The sequence below is a fragment of the Callorhinus ursinus genome, unplaced genomic scaffold, assembly GCF_003265705.2.
Source record: "Callorhinus ursinus isolate GAN/ISIS: 27379988/994484 unplaced genomic scaffold, GSC_fseal_2.0 scaffold1, whole genome shotgun sequence".
In the NCBI taxonomy this organism is placed as follows: domain Eukaryota; kingdom Metazoa; phylum Chordata; class Mammalia; order Carnivora; family Otariidae; genus Callorhinus; species Callorhinus ursinus.
This window is the reverse complement of record NW_027397063.1, coordinates 96,681,296-96,700,376: the sequence shown is the minus strand read 5'-3', so window position 1 is coordinate 96,700,376 and position 19,081 is coordinate 96,681,296. Positions and strand designations below refer to the sequence as shown.

At 38.5% G+C, this 19,081-nt stretch overlaps 1 protein-coding gene across 5 annotated transcripts in view; it reads right to left on the bottom strand.

Annotated features, from left to right (window-relative positions):
* The window catches only part of VEPH1 (ventricular zone expressed PH domain containing 1), a 240,610-nt gene that overhangs the window by 203,486 nt on the left and 18,043 nt on the right, over positions 1–19,081 (bottom strand). For all 5 annotated transcript variants that reach the window (XM_025879871.2, XM_073898159.1, XM_073898151.1 and 2 more), the window contains exon 3: positions 10,298–10,513. In XM_025879871.2, coding sequence (XP_025735656.2) covers positions 10,298–10,513 — 216 coding nt within the window. The remainder of the gene's footprint in view (positions 1–10,297; positions 10,514–19,081) is intronic.

Here is a 19,081-nt window from a genome sequence, read left to right as displayed (position 1 = left end):
ATTGAGGTTTTGATTTGGATTTCCCTGATGCCGAGCGATGTTGAGCACTTTTTCATGTGTCTGTGGGCCATTTGGATGTCTTCTTTGCAGAAATATCTGTTCATGTCTTCTGCCCATTTCTTGATTGGATCATTTGTTCTTTGGGTGTTGAGTTTGATAAGTTCTTTATAGATTTTGGATACTAGCCCTTTATCTGATATGTCATTTGCAAATATTTTCTCCCATTCTGTCGGTTGTCTTTTGGTTTTGTTGACTGTTGCTTTCTGACTATATCTTAAAAGCTAAAGTTTCAGCCAGTGAGATTCAGAAGAAAAAAGTGAATGAACATAAGACTAAAAACTAAAGAAATTCTGGGTCCTAAAATAATTCTCTTTTTGATTTACTTTGTGATTGGTCATCAATATCCTTATACATAAAATAGTGCCATCAACATTTAATTGACCAATTAGGGAATAGTTAAAAATACAAATTATTTTCTTAAAAACAAATGGTTTGGGATGCCTGGGTGGCTCAATGGGTTGAGTGTCTGCCTTCGACTCAAGTCATGATCTCAGGGCCCTGGGATCGAGTCCTGCATCAGGCTCCTTGCTCAGCAGGGAGCCTGCTTCTCCCTCTGTTTGCTGCTACCCCTGCTTGTGCTCTCTCTCTCTCTCTCTCTGACAATTAAATAAATAAAATCTTAAAAAAAAAAGAATCATTTGTCTTCACTACCATCAACTATTCTGACCATCAACCCCATCCTTTAGTCTAACTATAAGGCAAAGGTTGCACACTGCACACTATGTGTGACTTAATATTATTATATCAGAAATAAAAGGTAGTTGTTTTTCTGTAACCATCCATGTGAAAAGTGCTTATATCTTTCCACCTGTGGATTATTCCCTCTAATACTTCCCACAATTCTGGGTTTGGGGTAGATGTTCAATAAACATCTGAGAACTGGATAACTAATGAAGAAAATGTAAATCTACTGTGATAGTTGTCATCAGGAACATAATGTGATGGGAAGGGAGGCACGGAGGTGGGGGCCTCATTTGCTCCCATGTCTCTCGCTCATGTTGCTGCTAGCGATGGCTGAGTATGGGTCTGAACCTCCAATGCCATCCATTTTCAGTCCTAGTTGATTGGGCAGGTGAGTTGTTACACACTCGTTAGCAGATTCATACTTCTATGGCCAAGGTGCCATGATACTTCTTTCTAATGAGGGTATTTGCACCCTTGGCTTCAGGAGTCATCAAATGACTCAGACATTGACCAATCAGAGGATCACATTTCTTTGGTCCAAATGGTAGGTTCAAGAATGGGCAAGTTACCCATTTACAGTTAAGGAATCATTAAAAGTCTCTGTGAAAGAGATTCTCTCTTCTACTGAATCCAAAGTGTTGAGAATGGAAGACCAAGAGTAGCTGCTGCCAGGTTGTGTCCTCAGTAGGAGAGAATCTGTATGAGAGTCAAGGCAACATGCATCTATTTGAGAGACAAGTTGAGAGAAAATAGGTCCTGGTGACATCATTTGTGCCCCATGCATTAGGCTGTGCCTGAGGCCAATATTAGCCTCCAATTTTTCCCAGTGAGTCAATTAACTCTTTTGTGCTTAAACTTTTTTCCCCTCCCAGTCCTTAGAAACAAAAATAGACCTATAAAGCCTTAATCCATTTTTGTAGTTCCACCCGTTTTCTAGATTCAAGGGTCAATCTGACTCCTGAGCAGAGAAAGTAAGTATTCAAAAACCTAACCTGATATCCCATATTTAAGTCAGCCATCTTGCAAGTTCTGACTCTATCCCTTTGTGACAAATCTGTGCTTCTCTGGCAGTTCCACTCACTACGTTTCTATCCTATCCTTCTTAGAGTTCCTAACATGGTTCCTATTGGGACAATGGCTTGCAGCCAGACTTCTCTGATACCAGGCTTGGACTTTATCTAGAGTATTTCCTCTCCTGGTGAATTTAATTAGGCCTGATTGGACTGGGCCATTACTGATGTGATGAGCTGTGAGGCCTCCCTGGGAGGCTGGCTGCTCCCTGCCTTTCAGATTTAGAAGTCTGAGTGTGTACTTAGTCAGGCCAGACAGAATTGTTTGGATCCACTGATGCTAACTCACACCAAGGGCTTTCCAAAAGCTCGGTGCATAATCAGGCATGCCAGTTTACTCATCTACAGTGAGGGTCTTTCCTAGGTCAGACTCTTTCACATTATCAGGGTATCAGGAACCAGATGACTAACCAGAATGTTCACTGATGGGCACAAAATCAGATAAGAGCAGGGAGAGATCCTGAGGGTTATGTCATTCAGGCCATGGTGAAACCCGACTAAAATCACAATCCTACCCCATAACCAAATCCCCATCTCTAGTGACTGACTGGAACTTTCCTGTCCATCAGATTCAGTCTCTACCCATTATGCCCTCCCCCCACCAACACACACACAAAACAGCGCTGGGTAATTTTGCTAATTGTGCCATAATAATGACCCCCTACTGAGCAGCCTCCTTTTTGTTGACATATTCTTTAGAGTATGTTTAGGAAGTGGTGTTATTTACCAAGGCCAATTCATTTGTCCTTTTTCTCTATTATAATCTTATTTTATCCCTGCTCCCTTGAGGTAATAGTTAAGTTACTTCAATTATAGCATTTGGATATTTCCCAAATCCCTCAGTCTCACCTATACAATTTTTTAGGTTGCCCCTACAGACAGCCAATCTTTCCATTATGCATAGATTTTTGCTAGTTTAACTTTTAGATGACACATCTTTATCCCTGTCAGCGCTGATCAAAGCCCTAGTTTTGAGAGTGGAGCACAATCACACAATTCTCAGAGCTTTCCAACAAAGAACTTTGTGCCCAGGTTTACTTTTTCTACTCTGAGTCTTTAGCCAAGAACAACTTGCAGCTAGAGAAGTACCCATCTTCCATTAGAGGAATACATCCCCAAGCACATTTACCTGTAATTTGCTTAGAAACCACAGATGGTAGCATTGGGAAAATACAACTCATGTTCCTACTAATTGTGAACACAGACAGCGAAAGATCAATGAAAATTGGTATTCCCAGCAACTGATATTTTTTAAACCTTGGGGGTGAGATAATGTTTGCCAACAACCATGAAAGAACAGGCTGTCCTAACCAATTCCATCACATTCTGCTTATAACAATTCTAGATGTTCTAGAAAAAAATAGTAGGCAGCTATTAAAGTCTTTGAAGTGTGATTCTAAGTGAAATGTGTGAAGTTTTTTTAAAAGTATGTAATTGTTTTTTAATAATGACAGTATACTTTTAAAAATGCAGAAGAATGAAACTGGACCATTTTCTTACACCATACACAAAGATAAACTCAAAATGGATGAAAGACCTAAATGTGAGACAGGAATCCATCAAAATCCTAGAGGAGAACACAGGCAGTAACCTCTTCAACCTCAGACTTGGTAACTTCTTGCTAGACACATCTCCAAAGGCAAGGGAAACAAAGGCAAAAATCAACTATTGGGCCTTCATCAAGATAAAAAGCTTCTGCACAGCAAAGGAAACAGACAAGAAAACTAAAAGGCAACCTACAGAATGGGAGAAGATATATGCAAATGTTTTATCAGATAAAGGGCTTGTATCCAAAATCTATAAAGTCCTTATCAAACTCAACACCCAAACAACAAAAAATCCAGTCAAGAAATGGGCAGAAGACATGAACGAACATTTCTCCAAAGAAGACATCAAAACCACAATGAGATACCACCTCACACCTATCAGAATGGCTAAAATGACCTCAGGAAACAACGGATGTTGGTGAGGATGCAGAGAAAGGGGAACCCTCTTACAGTGTTGGTGGGAATGCAAACTGGTGAAGTCACTCTGGAAAACAGTATGGAGGTTCCTCAAAAAGTTAAAAATGGAGCTACCCTCTAACCCAGCAATTGTTCTACTAGGCATTTATACAAAGGATACAAACATAGTGATTTGAAGGAGCACCTGCATCCTGATGTTTATGGCAGCAATGTCCACAACAGCCAAAATATGGAAAAAGCCCAGATGTCCACTGCCAGATGAATGGATAAAGAAGAAATGGATAAAATGCAATATTACTCATCCATCAAAAAGAATGAAATCTTACCATTTACAATGATGTGGATGGAACTGGAGGGTATCATGCTAAGCAAAATAAGGCAGTCAGAGAAAGACAAATACTGTATGATTTCACTCGTATGTGGAATTTAAGAAACAAAACAGATGAACATAGGGGAAGGGAAGGAAAAGTAAAATAAGATGAAAATAGGGAGTCAAACCATAAGAGATGGTGAACTCTAGGAAACTGAAGGTTGCTGGAGGGGAGGTGGGTGGGGGGATGGGGTAATTGGATGATGGGCATTAAGGAGGGCACTTGACGTAATGAGCATTGGGTGTTATATGCAACTGATGAATCACTAAATCCAACCTCTGAAACTAATAAAACTAAATAAATAATAAAATAAACTCAAATATAAAAAAAGTATAATGTCATTATTAAAAAACAAAACAAAACTTTAACACACTCAACTTTTCTATTTTCCTCCCACATATGTCATTTGGATATCTCTCAAATGACAGCAGGAGTAAAACATTAAGCAAAGAGCAAATTGTTTGTATAAACACCATGGAATTACTGCCAAAGGCTTTCAATCTGTAACTAGTGTCTAGACCATTTCTAGTGTACCAAGAAGCCATGGGCACTAATGACAGAAACAGGATATGAGTGAGGGCCTGGGAGGCCAAGAAGAGGCTAGAAACACACAGGTCCAATGGACCTAACAGGTACCATACAACCTCCTTCTGATGGCTGAACTTCACTCTCAAGTGAAGAAGGAGTTGCTAACACAGTAGATCTCAGGCCCATTAATTTATGTTATCTTTAGGATTATTTAGATCACAGGAATGCTGATGGTACCCACACAGAGAAAGCCTGATGATCACTTGTACAAATAAACCACATTAATAGCAGCTGTTAATGCTGGAGCTTATGATGGTCCTTGCCTCTTGGTGCAGATGTGAGCATGTTGGTACACGTATCATCTCACACACAATTCAGTGCCCAGTACTCAGGGAACACATTCAGTGAGGTACAGGATAGATTAAAAAAAAAAAAAAAAAACTTGCTCATGGGGACAGTTATTTTTAGCTATAGAAGCAGAACAAAAGATCTTTGTTCTAGCCAAGAATTATATTTCTTAACTAGATTAGCACCAATTTGAGCTTTTGGTGCAGGTTTTCCTTTTGAAAACATGTGCTTTGGGAACATTTCCCATAGTTTTGAAATTGAAAAGTATAAAGCGAAGTAAAAGATATCTATCTGAGATGATAGCAACTAAAAAGCTCTTTGGCTCTTGGGCTTTGAATTCAACTAAAAGCCCTAGAAGAGTAATCTCAGAAATATTAAGTGTCATTTATTAAAATCACTGTTTTATGGCTTTTCACCCTGCATCACTGATCAGATAATCAAACAAGCAAATTTTGGATTTATATATAAAATGCTTGGTTCTTAGCAGCATGGGTATACATATAATATAAATGGCACATACACCTAAATTTTCCCACTGTGTTTTCAGACAGGTAATAAGGGAGTGGGTCTCAGTAACCTGGGAGGTTATGTCCCAGTCTCCTCCCATTTTTTTGCCATTGTCTTGTGTGGCATTAACTGACGAATAAGTACTGAGACCCACTCTAGAGAGAAACATAGCTGTTCTGCAAAATCCAGAGGGCAGCCACATCTCCTGATCTATTCAATCCTTCATTCATTCATTCATTCATTCATTCAATAAATATTATTTTGAGTACTTACTATGTGCCATTCACTATTCTAGATGCTGGGACTACATCAATAAAACAGAGCTTCTATTCTGGGGAGGGGGAGACAAGCAATGAACAATGGCTAAAATAAATAATGAAATGAATAGCTTGTTAGAAAGCACTGAGTGCTATTTTAGAGTTTTCTACAGATGATGATAATGCCAACCAGAATTAATACTCATGCAGCATTTCCTGTGTCCCAAATATTTTACGTCTATTATCTAATGACTATGTAATCCTCACAACAAACTCATGAGACAGCTGCAGCATTTTACAGATGAGGAAATCAAGGCACAGAAAGATAAAATTGCCCAAGATCACACTGCAAGTAAATGGTAGAGCTGGGATTGCCTACTGAATAAACTTCTGGATCAAGATAACCAATTCTGCCTCTAAGAGCTACAAAGGAAATGCTCTCAAAAATGCCCAAGTCACTTCGCATTCAAGGCCAGCCAGGGACAGACTTTGAATCTTATATAGCATTAACTGAAGAGGAAATAAGAAAATTGAAGTGTAGAATCAAGGTGAATGGACAGTTGGTCCATCTACAAAAAAGAAAAATAATTAATTTCTGATAACTTGCCAAGCTCTCATTTATATAAGACCAAGAGCATTTGACTGGAAGGCCCTCAAGCTCCAAAGCTCTTTGCTAATCTACCTCTCAGCATCTCCTACAAGACTCGGAATTTTAGACCGGAAGGTGAGCTCAGAGATCATCTGTTCATCCTCTGTTTTATAAAGGACAGGTTATGAGACTTGTTTAAGGACATGGGGTAGGTTTGTAAAAACATGTCACCCAAGGCAAAAGAAACCAGAACTCAAAATGCATGTGAGTACTGGTACTGATTTTGGACTGAGGAATGTATGGAAGGTGAATACTGGAATTTTAAAAACTACTTTAAGGTGAATGTGGCAAGTTCATAAATGTAGGGGTCAAGAAAAGAAATAATTAAATATATAATTACTAATTAAAAGTGGAAAAGGAAGGAGTCACCTGAAGTAGGTTTGGAATGTAGGTTAAAAAAGCAATGTGGGGGAAAAAAGACAGAAGGTTTCTATGTGTGTGAAAATATTTAGCTTGAAATGATAGTGAAATGGCCAGAAAAAAAAAATTGAGTTAAAATGGCCAAGGATGTGGGAAGAACTGGTAGGTCTGCACCTGATAGTGTGATTCTGGCATCGCTTATCTGGGGATGTAGATGGGCGGAGAAGGAATCATTCTTTCTTTGTTGTTTTGTTGTTTTTTGGGTTTTGTGCAAGCTCAAATGCTAAGCGGTTGGCTTTAAAGTTGATCTACTGTTTTATTTGACTGAAAAACTAGAACCGAATATGAGCCATCTGGATTTCTACATGGTTCTCACAAGATCCTAAATTACATGTACTACAACATCGTGTTTTTGATATTTACCACAGGCCAAAAATTTTCCCTTAAAATTTGATCAAAGCTACACAGCAAAGCTGCAACCACAGCCTTGCCTTTGGTTCCTGGGGCTGACTTTCTGGAACCACATCCCCAGGGGTGGCCTGCACAGACCACTGAACTTTGCCAAAAAGCAAGTTTGCCTTTAGGGCTCCCTGCCTTCCATTTTAATAACTTCTGCCTCCTCCGAGGGCGCACAGTTGAACAGCCTGTGTCCACACTGGCCCTTCAGGCTGGAGTCGCTCCCCACCTTCTTTTTAAGATTTTATTTATTTATTTGACAGAGAGAGACACAGCAAGAGAGGGAACACAAGCAGGGGGAGTGGGAGAGAGGGAAGCAGTCTTCCTGCCGATGTGGGGCTCAATGCGGGGCTCGATGCGGGGCTCGATGCGGGGCTCAGTGCGGGGCTTGATCCCAGGACCCTGGGATCATGACCTGAACCAAAGGCAGAGGCTTAACAACTGAGCCACCCCGGCACCCCTGGAGTTGCCCCTTTATGTGACTTACTTGTCCTTCTCAACCAAGAGGCTTATCCTGTAGACCCGTTCTCTGTCCCTTCCCAAAATATCAATGCCTGTGCTTAGGGCCCTGCTCTCAATAGTCTTACACATTCATTTCCTTGGAGTCACTGGTCAGCATTAAGTTTAGTGTTTTATTTGCTCCCCACCTCCAACCCCCGCCCCTTTTTAAAAATTTATTTTATTGTTATGTTAGTCACTGTACAGTAGTACTTCATTAGTTTTTTTGTTTTTTTGTTTTTTAAAGATTTTTATTTATTTATTTGACAGAAAGAGAGAGAGAGACAGCGAAAGCAGGAACACAAGCAGGGTGAGTGGGAGAGGGAGAAGCAGGCCTCCCACTGAGCAGGGAGCCCGATGCGGGGCTCCATCCCAGGACCCTGGGATCATGACCTGAGCCGAAGGCAGACGCTTAACGACTGAGCCACCCAGGCGCCCCTATTTCATTAGTTTTTGATGTAGTGTTTCATGACTCATTATTTGCGGATAACACCCAGTGCTCCAACCCCCTTTTTAAGTAGGAGATCTAATGCCTTCACCCAGAATGAAACATCCCCTTTATGTTTAAATTTGGGGAAGTTTGAAGGGCAGCCTACTTAAAATTCTTTGACCTTGATCTCAGTTCACAAATTTGTACTTTTGCACAAGTTTGGAATGTTCTGTCTGCTTGAAATGTCCTCCTTTCCTACCTGGTGAAATTGCCATTCATTGCTCATAACCATTTCAAATGTGGTCTCCATCCAGGAAGACTTCCTGACTCTCTAAAACTCTGCTGACACAGCAGCCACGACGCATGGGAAGCAACTGAGCCCTGAAACGTGACCACTCTGAAGTAACGTGCTAAAACACACACCAGATTTATAGGAGTTGGTATACAACAGAAGTAAAATATCTCATTAATTTTTTATATTGATTACGTGTTGAAATAATATTTTGGATATACTGGGTTAAGGAAAATATGTTATCAAATGAATTTCATCTGTTCCTTTTTTCTTCTCTTTAATGTGGCTACTAGAAAATTTGAAATTACATATGTGGCTTCTGTTTGTAGCTTATTGTCCGTTTCTATTGGATAGTGCCACTCTAGAGTCCAGACTCAAAAATGGTTTTGAAATCACAGTGGGAGCTAGAGAGTATGGATGATTTGTGAATTTCTGTCTGAATGTCTGTGGAATGGCACTTTGGAGTAAGATAATCTGTGTTAGATAATCAGTGAAGAACGGGTATATTAGGTCTTTGCTTTGTATCTCCATGCAGCATGCATCTTTCACTAATTTTTCTGAAATCCCCATTTCCTCCCCTCCTATCTCTAACCCTGGGGACAAAGGAAAAACAGTGTGACAGGGTGTGTAGAGTCTTTTGTTCAGTAGAGCAGTGTCTGGTCTAGACAGACAAAATGGAATATGGTCCACTTAAGTATAGACAACTGTGAAAAGGAGGGGGAGGGAGGGGGGAGGGAGAGGTGAACAAGGTGGAGGAGAGGGAAGAAGAAAGGAGGCTAATATTAGACGACCCAGTGCAACACTCCCACATAACCAGAATTTCCTGAACTGTGCTCAGAAACCATAGTTCTGAGAGGTATTCATAATACTGTTTTGGGGGTAGGGAGGGGAAAAGAAGTTTCATGGGCACATCAGAATCAAAAGTACTGTACTAAACAAAATTAACCAGCTTTCTTAATTGCAGGACTTTTCAGAGCCTTTAATATGCTATGAAACATATGATAGTCCAAAAGGGAAAAAATGAGTTCAGTATTTCCAAACTTATTTGATCACAGAATTCTCCTTTGAGAAACACCTATCAATATCACCAACATTTATTGGTTGGTAAAATTTGTCCTAAACAATGTCATTTCATCTGTATTTTATAGGCAAGAAACTGTGGCTTGGGAAGTTAAGTGACTTCCCTAGCATTTCAATCTTACATGATTGGTTTGTGGCTGAGCCCAAATTCCAAATTCATGTTTACACCAGAAGAAGGAATTTTTTTTTTGAAGTAGGCCTCACGCCCAACATAGGGCTCAAACTCACGACCCTGAGATCAAGAGTCGCATGTTCTACTGACTGAGCCAGCCAGGCAGTTAGAATAGGCAAATATTATTATCATGGCAAATTCACAATGCATATAGAAGTACATGTAAAAATGACTTAGTCACTTCTCTCCACGTATTCCAAGCTCATGGGTCACTCAGTTCAGACTCCACCCCCTCTTTGGTCTCCTTGGATAAAAGAAGTCTTTTTTTCTGAATTTTCCAGTATTCATCATTTGGATCTTGGCATACATTAATGTTAGGTTTTGATATGCACATGTCTTATCTTTCTAAATAGATTGAAACTTGCTGCGGTATGACTCTGAATTCCCCACAGTGTGTCTTGCAGACAGCTGAGGCTCTCTAGAGCCTGGTGGGGCTCAGCTATTGATGGTTTGTGGTGTCTTTTTACAGGATCTAAAGGCTAGAGAAACATTAGCTCTTGGTTCAGAGATACCATGTTCACTGAAGTTGCAAAGCCAGTATCAAATAGCATGATGATGAACAATGACATACCTGTAAAATGCAACTCATGATATCAGAAGCAATTTTTGCATGGGGAGTGTCTTCATCTTTCCCAGAGGGTCTCAGGTTGTGCTCCAGGCAGGAATCCCAGAGCCCCACAAGGGCCTTGGCATGTTTTTCAATTGATTCTGTCTCTCTGATGGCTGTCGTGATTCGAGTGATACAGATTTCAACCACTGCTTGGTCATTGTTATTGGTCTGGTAATCCTAGTTGAAAGAAAACCTTCATGTTAAATAACATTCTGGAAAGTTATCTTTCAAAGAACCGACAACATACCAACTTATTCACTTAGCAAATGGGTATGCCATACCGTGCCCTAAGGGGTGAGGTTGAAAGCCCCAATACGATGAGGGCCTTCTTCCTTGGAGATGAGAATCTGGTGGACAAGGTGATATGCAAATGTGCTGAAACAGCAGGTTCCTGCTGTCACAGATCCACATCCAGGGAGCAGGGATAGTCCAAAGAAGCTTAATTATTCACTTGCCAAGTGGGTTTAATTTTCAGGCCGTTTCGGTTTCTAAGTCCATTACAGGTCAGGGTTGACTTTTTTTCCTCTGACGTTTCAGTGATTTTTGTAAAATGTTTCAAATCATCCTCCAATTTCGCCTCATAAACATTCCTTCTCTTTCTCTACACAACAGAACACATCATCTCAGCTCTCTCTTTTCGGTTCAAATAACTACCAAATCCACGTTAGCTTTCCCCAACCAAATTTCCCTTCATTCAACTATTTAATTCTCCCTCAAATATCTAATCATCTTTATTGGGAGGTAATATGACCCTCCAAAACATCTAAATGTGAAAAATAGGCCCATCACTCTAATTTGGAAAATTGGTCGGTCCGTGGTCTGGCAGACTGACAAAAATGAAAATATAATCAAGCAGTGAAGCAATCTGATCCTTACACCATCATGTACTGTTGTTCGAGATGGGAAGTGATGGGGCTTCTCTGCCCTACTGAAAGCTCCAGCCTAACAATCTGGTTTAGCTATTGTATCTAATTCTGCAGTAAACATCTTATGCATGAAGCCCTCTCCATACTTAGATTTTTTATGGTCTAGATTTTCAGGAAGTGGAAATTTCTGAGACCAAGGACAGGAACATTTTTAGGGCTCATGATACATACTGCCAAACTATTTTCCAGAAAGGTCTTACTGATGTATATATATTCCCATCAGCTGGGTGAAAACATGCCTTCCCCATTGCCTTTGCAAGCACAGAGTATTGTTAATTTGTGCTAATTTGATCAGTGAAAAACAGTTATCTCATTGCTGTTTTACTTGGAATTTCCTTGATCCGAAGTGAGGTTGAGTATTTTCACATGCTTATTGGCCATTTGTATTTCTTCCTTTGGGAATTGCCCACTGTATCCTGTGTCAGTTTTTCTTGAGATGACTTCAAGTTTTGGGCTCCTCCTTTGATATCTTTTTCTACGAAGGATATTAAGTTAACACTTGGCATATTAATTGTGACTATGTCTCCATGTTTCATTATTTTTAGTTTCTTTGCTGTTATCTATTGATGTGCTAAGTTTTTAAAGAGCCAAATCTGTCAACCTTTTGGGATTTCATTGTTTGTTCTTTTTTAAACTGGAAATTTGAGTTGTTTATTTTTTTGAAAAAGTAATACATGAACACAGTACAAAAAAACAAAAGATATAAAAGAAGGTTCACAGTGAAAAGTTAGTCTCCCTCTCACCCCTGTTCCCTGCCCTGGGAAAACCATGTTCACAGTTTCTATGTATTTGGCATAGAGACTCTAAGCATGCAAATAACCCCCTATATGTACTCCTTGCTTTCCTGTGATTCATTTAATGGCTTTGTTTTTTAACTTCAAACTTTCCTCATCCAAAGGTTTAATAAAAACTCTCTTGCATTTTTTCTAGATTAGAAAAAAACTTAAAACATTTAACATATGGTCCTTTAGAAATTAATCTTTTAACTATTCATTTAGCTCTTAAATCTATCTGCTGTGTATAGAAGTAAAGATGAACATTTTCTACTAAATAGCTAATCAATTTTCCCACCATCATTTATTGAATAATTCCATTCCGAGTTACTGTTTCATACACATCAGTTTGTATTTCAGAGTTGTCTTTTCTGTTTGCTTGTCCCATTTTCCAATTCTTTTACAATACTAATTTTGCCATTTTCTTCATATAAACCCCACAAAGTTTTAAAGATGTTTCCCAGTGTACTTTATGTCTCTGTTGTGGATGTTAACAAAATCTGTATTTTTTCTTCATTAGAACTTTTAGTTATTGCTGATTAAGTCAAACTGCATTTTTTTTTATTCATTTTGTACCCAGCTGTGTTCTTGACTGTGATATTTTTTCAGATCATTTTCTTGGATGTTCCAGTAATATCTCTGTATTGGATCCATATCTTTTATATATTCCATGGCTTATTATGTTGGCTAGAATTTCCTAAGCTATTTTACATAAAAGTGATAAAAGCAAGAATACTGGTTTAGTTCTTGACTTTTGATTTAAAATTTTATGGTCAAAAGCTAGAAAATGCTGTAAATATTTTAAAATCATATAGGATGCATCACTTTCTTCCTATTTTCAAAGTTTATATATTTGTTTTAATTTTTAACTGTCTTATTAGCGTCTATGGAGATAACCAAGCATGTTTTCTTAGCCAGCATACATATGTGAGTGTTATGTAAACGTATAGTTTGAAATTTCCAGATATTAATCCATCCCCCACATTCCTTGAATGAACACCACTTGGTTTGGCAGACTGTTTTAGAATATTCTCTTTTACCTTCCTCCTTTGTTTGTGACTGTATAATTTATTTTACTGCAGCAGAATTATTACTTACGCCAGAACAGAATCCTGCTATGCAGTAAATAGGTTCTTATGGAGCCAAGTCATAGAGACAAAACAGAATATGAATGTGCAAAAAAATGGTTCTAACTTTTCAAAAAAAAAAAAATCTCTGCAGCAATAGAAAAGCCAAAGCCATTCTCAGGGTGAAAAATAACAGAGAATACTCTTGGGCTAAAATCACTTATCTTTGGTCACAATTGCCCTTGTAAATAGAAGTTATTTTAATGGCATTATCTTCAAATATCAAGCAGCATCATGTGTAATAAAGAGTATTTTATGTAATAAAGAGAATACATACATAAGGATAGATAGAAAAGAGAACCAATGCCATTGACAAAAGGAAGTCTATATTCCAAGTGACATGAGCCAAGGCTTTATTATAACCACTCTAAGGTGATCCAATAGGTGAACAAACGGAATAATCTTGGTGTGAGGAACAAGAGCTATGCATTACCCAACAGCATAAGCTCCCATTCACCAAGGTGATCTTATTAATATTGCTATTACCTAAACATGCAACTTGCTAGCAACAGAGGTCAATGCTGAGCCCCAACAATGGCACTATCCCTCAAGAACACCAATCAATCATTTGGTGCAAGTTATTTACCTAAGACCTTTTCCACCTTGGAAGGGACATCAATTACACTCAGTGGAATTTACATGTGATCCAGGTTTGGGTTTGACTTTCTTGCCCACAGGACCTAAGCCTGAGCCACTATTTGAAGGATCACAGAGTATTTAGCGTGCTGACACAAGATCCCACATAACATTGCCTCAGACTACAGAACCACTTTATAGCAAAGGAGATAGAGCAGTGGGCATCTGATCAGGGATGTATTAGTCCTATCACATATGATAACATCTCTTTCCCCTGCCCTGAAACTGCTGGACTAATAGTTCGATGGAACAGGTCTTCAAAGAAGCAACTCAGCCTAATATCTTATGAGGATGAGGAACAATCCTCTAAAAGGCAATATACGTACTAAAACAATGACTATTACATGGTGTTGAATTCCCTATGGGTAGAATACTGAACCTGTGAACTCAGTCACTTTGAGCTCCTGTATCAAAAGACCAGCAAAAAAAAAAAAAAAAAAAAAAAAAAAAATAGGTGGTAGAGGAGAGACACTGTATTAGCTTTCTTGTTGCTGCTCTAATTTATTATCACATGCTTAGCGGCTCAAGAATTTGTGTTAATAAATTTATTTACCTACAGTTCCAGAGGTAAAAAGTTGAAACTTAGTCTCACTGGGCAAAACTCAAGGTGTCAGCAGGGCTGGTTCCTCTGGAGGCTCTGAGGGGAGAATACATTTCCACATCTTTTTAGCTTCTAGAGGTTCCCTGCTTTCCTTGGCTCATGACCTCCATGAACCTCCATCTTCAAAGTGCATCACTCAAATCTCTGCTTCCATCAGCCCACCTCCTTCTTCTTCAAAGAAGGCCCTTGACCTTCTTGCTCCCCTATAATTATATTGGGCCCACCCAGATAATAGAGGATAATCTCCCCATCTCAAGATCCTTCACTGTATGCAAAATAAAATTTACAGGTGGATGTCTTGGGGGGGGGGCATTATCCAGCCTACCACAGAGTACCAGTTGCAGCCTTGATAGCAATTGGTATGGTAGAGATGATAGATCCTCGCACTAACCTTCTTGTAAATTTTGTTAGGAAAAGCATTTCAGAGAAGCTGTTTCCATACAGAATGAAATTATTATACAAACCAGGTAGATCTGAATGGTGAGAGGAGTAGGCTGTAGTAGATACTATGGTACATTGCCCATAGACCCCTTTAGGAGAAAGGCACTCATTTTCTCCGCTGTCAGTCCAGACCCAAGTCTGCCTGCAGAAACTGTTCTTTGTCAAAGGGAATGGCCCCTCTCAGGGGTTTGTCCCTCCCTTGGAACAGCCATTTTGAAATCTGCTTTTCTGGGAACCCAATTACAACAGAGTTTATATAGATGACTTTGGGAAATATAGTAAACCATATCTAAACAACAGTTTAACAATAAATAGCAAAGGGATTTCCATTTGGATGAAATAAGCCTCAGTAAAAGTGGAAGGTGCAACTCAGTGAAAAGTACATGACATACATAAGTGTCTTTGTTCATGAACACCAAGATTCCAGTTTCCTGCTAAAAAGAGAACTGCTTTGTTGGAGAATTCAGACAGGAGCACTCTGGAATGAAGCTGGAGTATACAGAGAGATTAGTGTGTCAGCAAGATTGTTTAACAAAAGGCATATATCCTGATTCTAAGATTTCTAACTAGAAGAGTTAAGCAGCTGTCCATAAGGATAAATCAGTGTACACTGGTCACAATTTTAGTGAACATATTAATATATTAGGCATAGGTGCATCAGTTATGAATTTTGATATTACTGTGAATCTCTTGCAGATAAGTTTCCTATGACATGCCCTCACTTTACTAAGAAGAAAAGATTTTTTAACTTGAAAAAAATTATAAATTTAAATTCCTACATATGACATGAAGAAAAGCATTCTCCAAAAAGGAGGTTTCCTCAAAAAAAGGTTGGGCACCTGGGTGGCTCCGTTGTTAAGCGTCTGCCTTCGGCTCAGGTCATGATCCCAGGGTCCTGGGATCGAGCCCCGCATCGGGCTCCCCGCTCTGCGGGAAGCCTGCTTCTCCCTCTCCCACTCCCCCTGCTTGTGTTCCCTCTCTCGCTGTGTCTCTCACTGTCGGATGAATAAAATCTTTAAAAAAAAAATGTCGAAAACCCAAAAAGCTGTTAATTGCTTCCTTCAACAAATATTCAAAAGACAAAAGAAATTTTTTAAAAAAATTAATCATGTAATTGAATAGCCTAAAGCTTTCTGGCATGGGATCAGCTTTGCAATTAGGGTTTTCCTGACTCACATTCCACCCTGTTCTTAGGAAATATATATGTGTGCATGCATATGTGTTTATGTTTGAGTTGAACATTGAATCAGTACCTGTGGTATTAAAATCAGCAACTTCTGAGAACCAGATCTATTTAGTATCAAACCCATCAAACTGGGTTTAGAGGTTCATTCTCACAGTAACTTGGTCATTGTTAATTTTTAAGTAATTTACCCTAAAGCGGTAGGGAGGTCAAATTATAAGGGTGGGACAATGAAAAATCGACACATTGTGCTGCTCCAAGTCTAGTTACCAGGATGGGTCACCCCTACCCAGCTACAGACACCACACCTCCACATCAACATCCATAAACCATAAACCAATCAGACTTCTTTATACTGTAAACAGTCTTCAGGGGATGACCTGCTGGCTAAAGGTTATGTGGAACATCTGAAATAAAGTATTTAGTGGTGGGAATGGCATAAGAGTAGAAGTTGGAAGAGAAGAGGAAAACGTCTTGAGGATCATTTCTCCCTCCCTTCCTTGAGAGACAGCATATCATAGCAGTTGGGAAATCGGAGGGGGAGACGAACCATGAGAGATATGGACTCCGAGAAACAAAGTGAGAGTTCTGGGGGGGGGGGGATGGGTTAGCCCGGTGATGGGTATTAAGGAGGGCGCGTACTGAATGGAGCACTGGGTGTTATACGCAAACAATGAATCATGGAACACTACATCAAAAACTAATGATGTAATGTATGGTAATTAACATAACATAATAAAATAAAATTTTAAAAAAAGTATAGACTCTTGAGTCAGACTGTCTGTGCTCAAAGTCATATTCTGCTCTTACCAGCTCTGCAATCTTGAGCAATCACTTATCTCTCTGTACCTCAGTTGCCTAATCCTTAAAATCAGGATATTATTAATATCTATCTCTTACTACTATTGTGAGGATTAAATTAGTTAATGTAGGGAAAGGATTTACAACAGTATCTGGCACATAGTAAGTGCAGATAGATGTTATGACATACAGTGAGTTACAAATATTTCCTTATGTGTACAATTTTTTATACATTCATTTCACAACCACTTCATAATGTACAGCACAAAAAGACCACATATTTACTCTCCTCTTACTGTCACATTCTACATGGCATCCATACTAATGATATATTTATATATGTATCATTTTTTGTGCTTTCAAGAGCACGCATGTATACATACCTTACTTATTCTATCTTTCTAAGAATCTCCAAGGTGGAGGCACTAACACCACCACCAGCGGAACCAATGATCCCAGAGCTGATATTGTCACTGGGGCTCCCCGCAGAAACAAACATAAAACTACTTTGAGGGGTGAACACTCAGATAAAACCATCCAGTACTCACATGAATAAAATTCTATTTAAACCAAAATCAAAAATCCAAACTTATAAAACATTGGAACGAAGACAATATGAGCACATGTCAGCATGTACAACTTGGGGCATATTAGACAGTCAAAAACCAGATAATGGAATTACTGACCTCAAATTATGCACTTAGATGTTCAAAATGATTCAATGTATCAAGGAAAATTCTTCTTATAAACAAAAACCAAGTCTTTTTTAAGAGGAACAGAAAGATATTAAAAATAAACAAATGAAACTTCTAGAAATGAAAAACTCAGTGAATGAATGAAATAGTGGATCAGATCCAGCTGAAAAGAAGACTCAGTGGATTGGAATATAGAGCTGAGGAAATGAAAACATAATGTATCTCATAGAGATGGAAAATACAAGAGGTCAAAAGGCATGGAGGATAAATTCAGAGAATATGAAGGATGTGAGGGTAGTGGTTTTTGTCTGCTTTGTTTATGATTATATTCCCAATGTCTAGAAGATAATAGGTACTCAAAAATACTTGGGGAATGCATAAATGAGTGAGTAGAATTTCCAGAAGGAAAAATGAGATGGAAAGGAGTATTTGATATAAGATTTTTTTTAATTTCCAAAAATGACAAAAACATGAACCTCAAACTCACAAAATGCAATGAGAACTGAGTATGGATATACAAATAAAACCACATCTGGACACATAATGGTGAAACCATAGAATACACCAAAGACAGAGAAAATATTAAAGCATAGAAAAGTAGATTAGGCATAAAGAATGACAAACTAACAGAGGATTTTATAACAGCAATGGTAGGAGTTACTGAGAAATAAAAAGACGACCCAGCTAGAAATCCATGCCCAGGTAATCATCATTCAAAGTTAAGGGCAAACAAGGAACTTTTCGGAAAAGACAAACATTGAGAGGGTTTATCACTAGTAGATCTTCGCTGAAGGGATATTTAATATGTATACTTCAGAAAGTGGAAACTTGGATGCAGAAAAAAAAAGAGAGGAAGACAATGGGGAAAAAAGAATAGTAAGGAAAAAATGGGGAAATATTAGGTGCTTGAAACAAACATTGGGTGAATTTTTTTAAACATCAGTAATTTTAAAGAATAGTTTCAAGGGTATTAAGGTGAAATAAAAAGAGCTGCTTAACACTAATATATAAGAGGGGCATGAAAGTATTCCAAGGTCCTGATGCCAATAGGAGAAGAGAGCTATTGAATAACTTTAGACATCATTGTAATCCATCAAATGTAAAATGGTGTCAATTATAAGATCTTCCATTATGAAGAAAGAGAGAAGACTGCCAATTAAATTGTGGGTTATATCAGGTCTTAAAGAGAATTCTATGCAAGACATAAATTGATAGTTTTGGCTAGCCTCTTATTTCTTTGAAATTTCTTTCATGTCTTCCAAGAGAATTGCCTGTTTTTCCTGCTTTCAATTGCATTACTTATTGTGGTATAATAGAAAATATTTTACAAATATCTCAGTAACAAAAAAAAGTACATCCTTTTTTAGGTTCTATAAAGCTCCCGGTTATTATTATGCAAGAAAACATGGAATTCCTATCGTTCCTGCAATGATGAATATTTTGTTCACTAATATAAAATGTATACTCTAGTGCTTCCTTCTATGCCTCCCTGCATACTCAACAAGTGTTTGTTTCAGTACCACATTATAGTCTAGAAGCTTTGGAGGCATCCTAAGTGGACA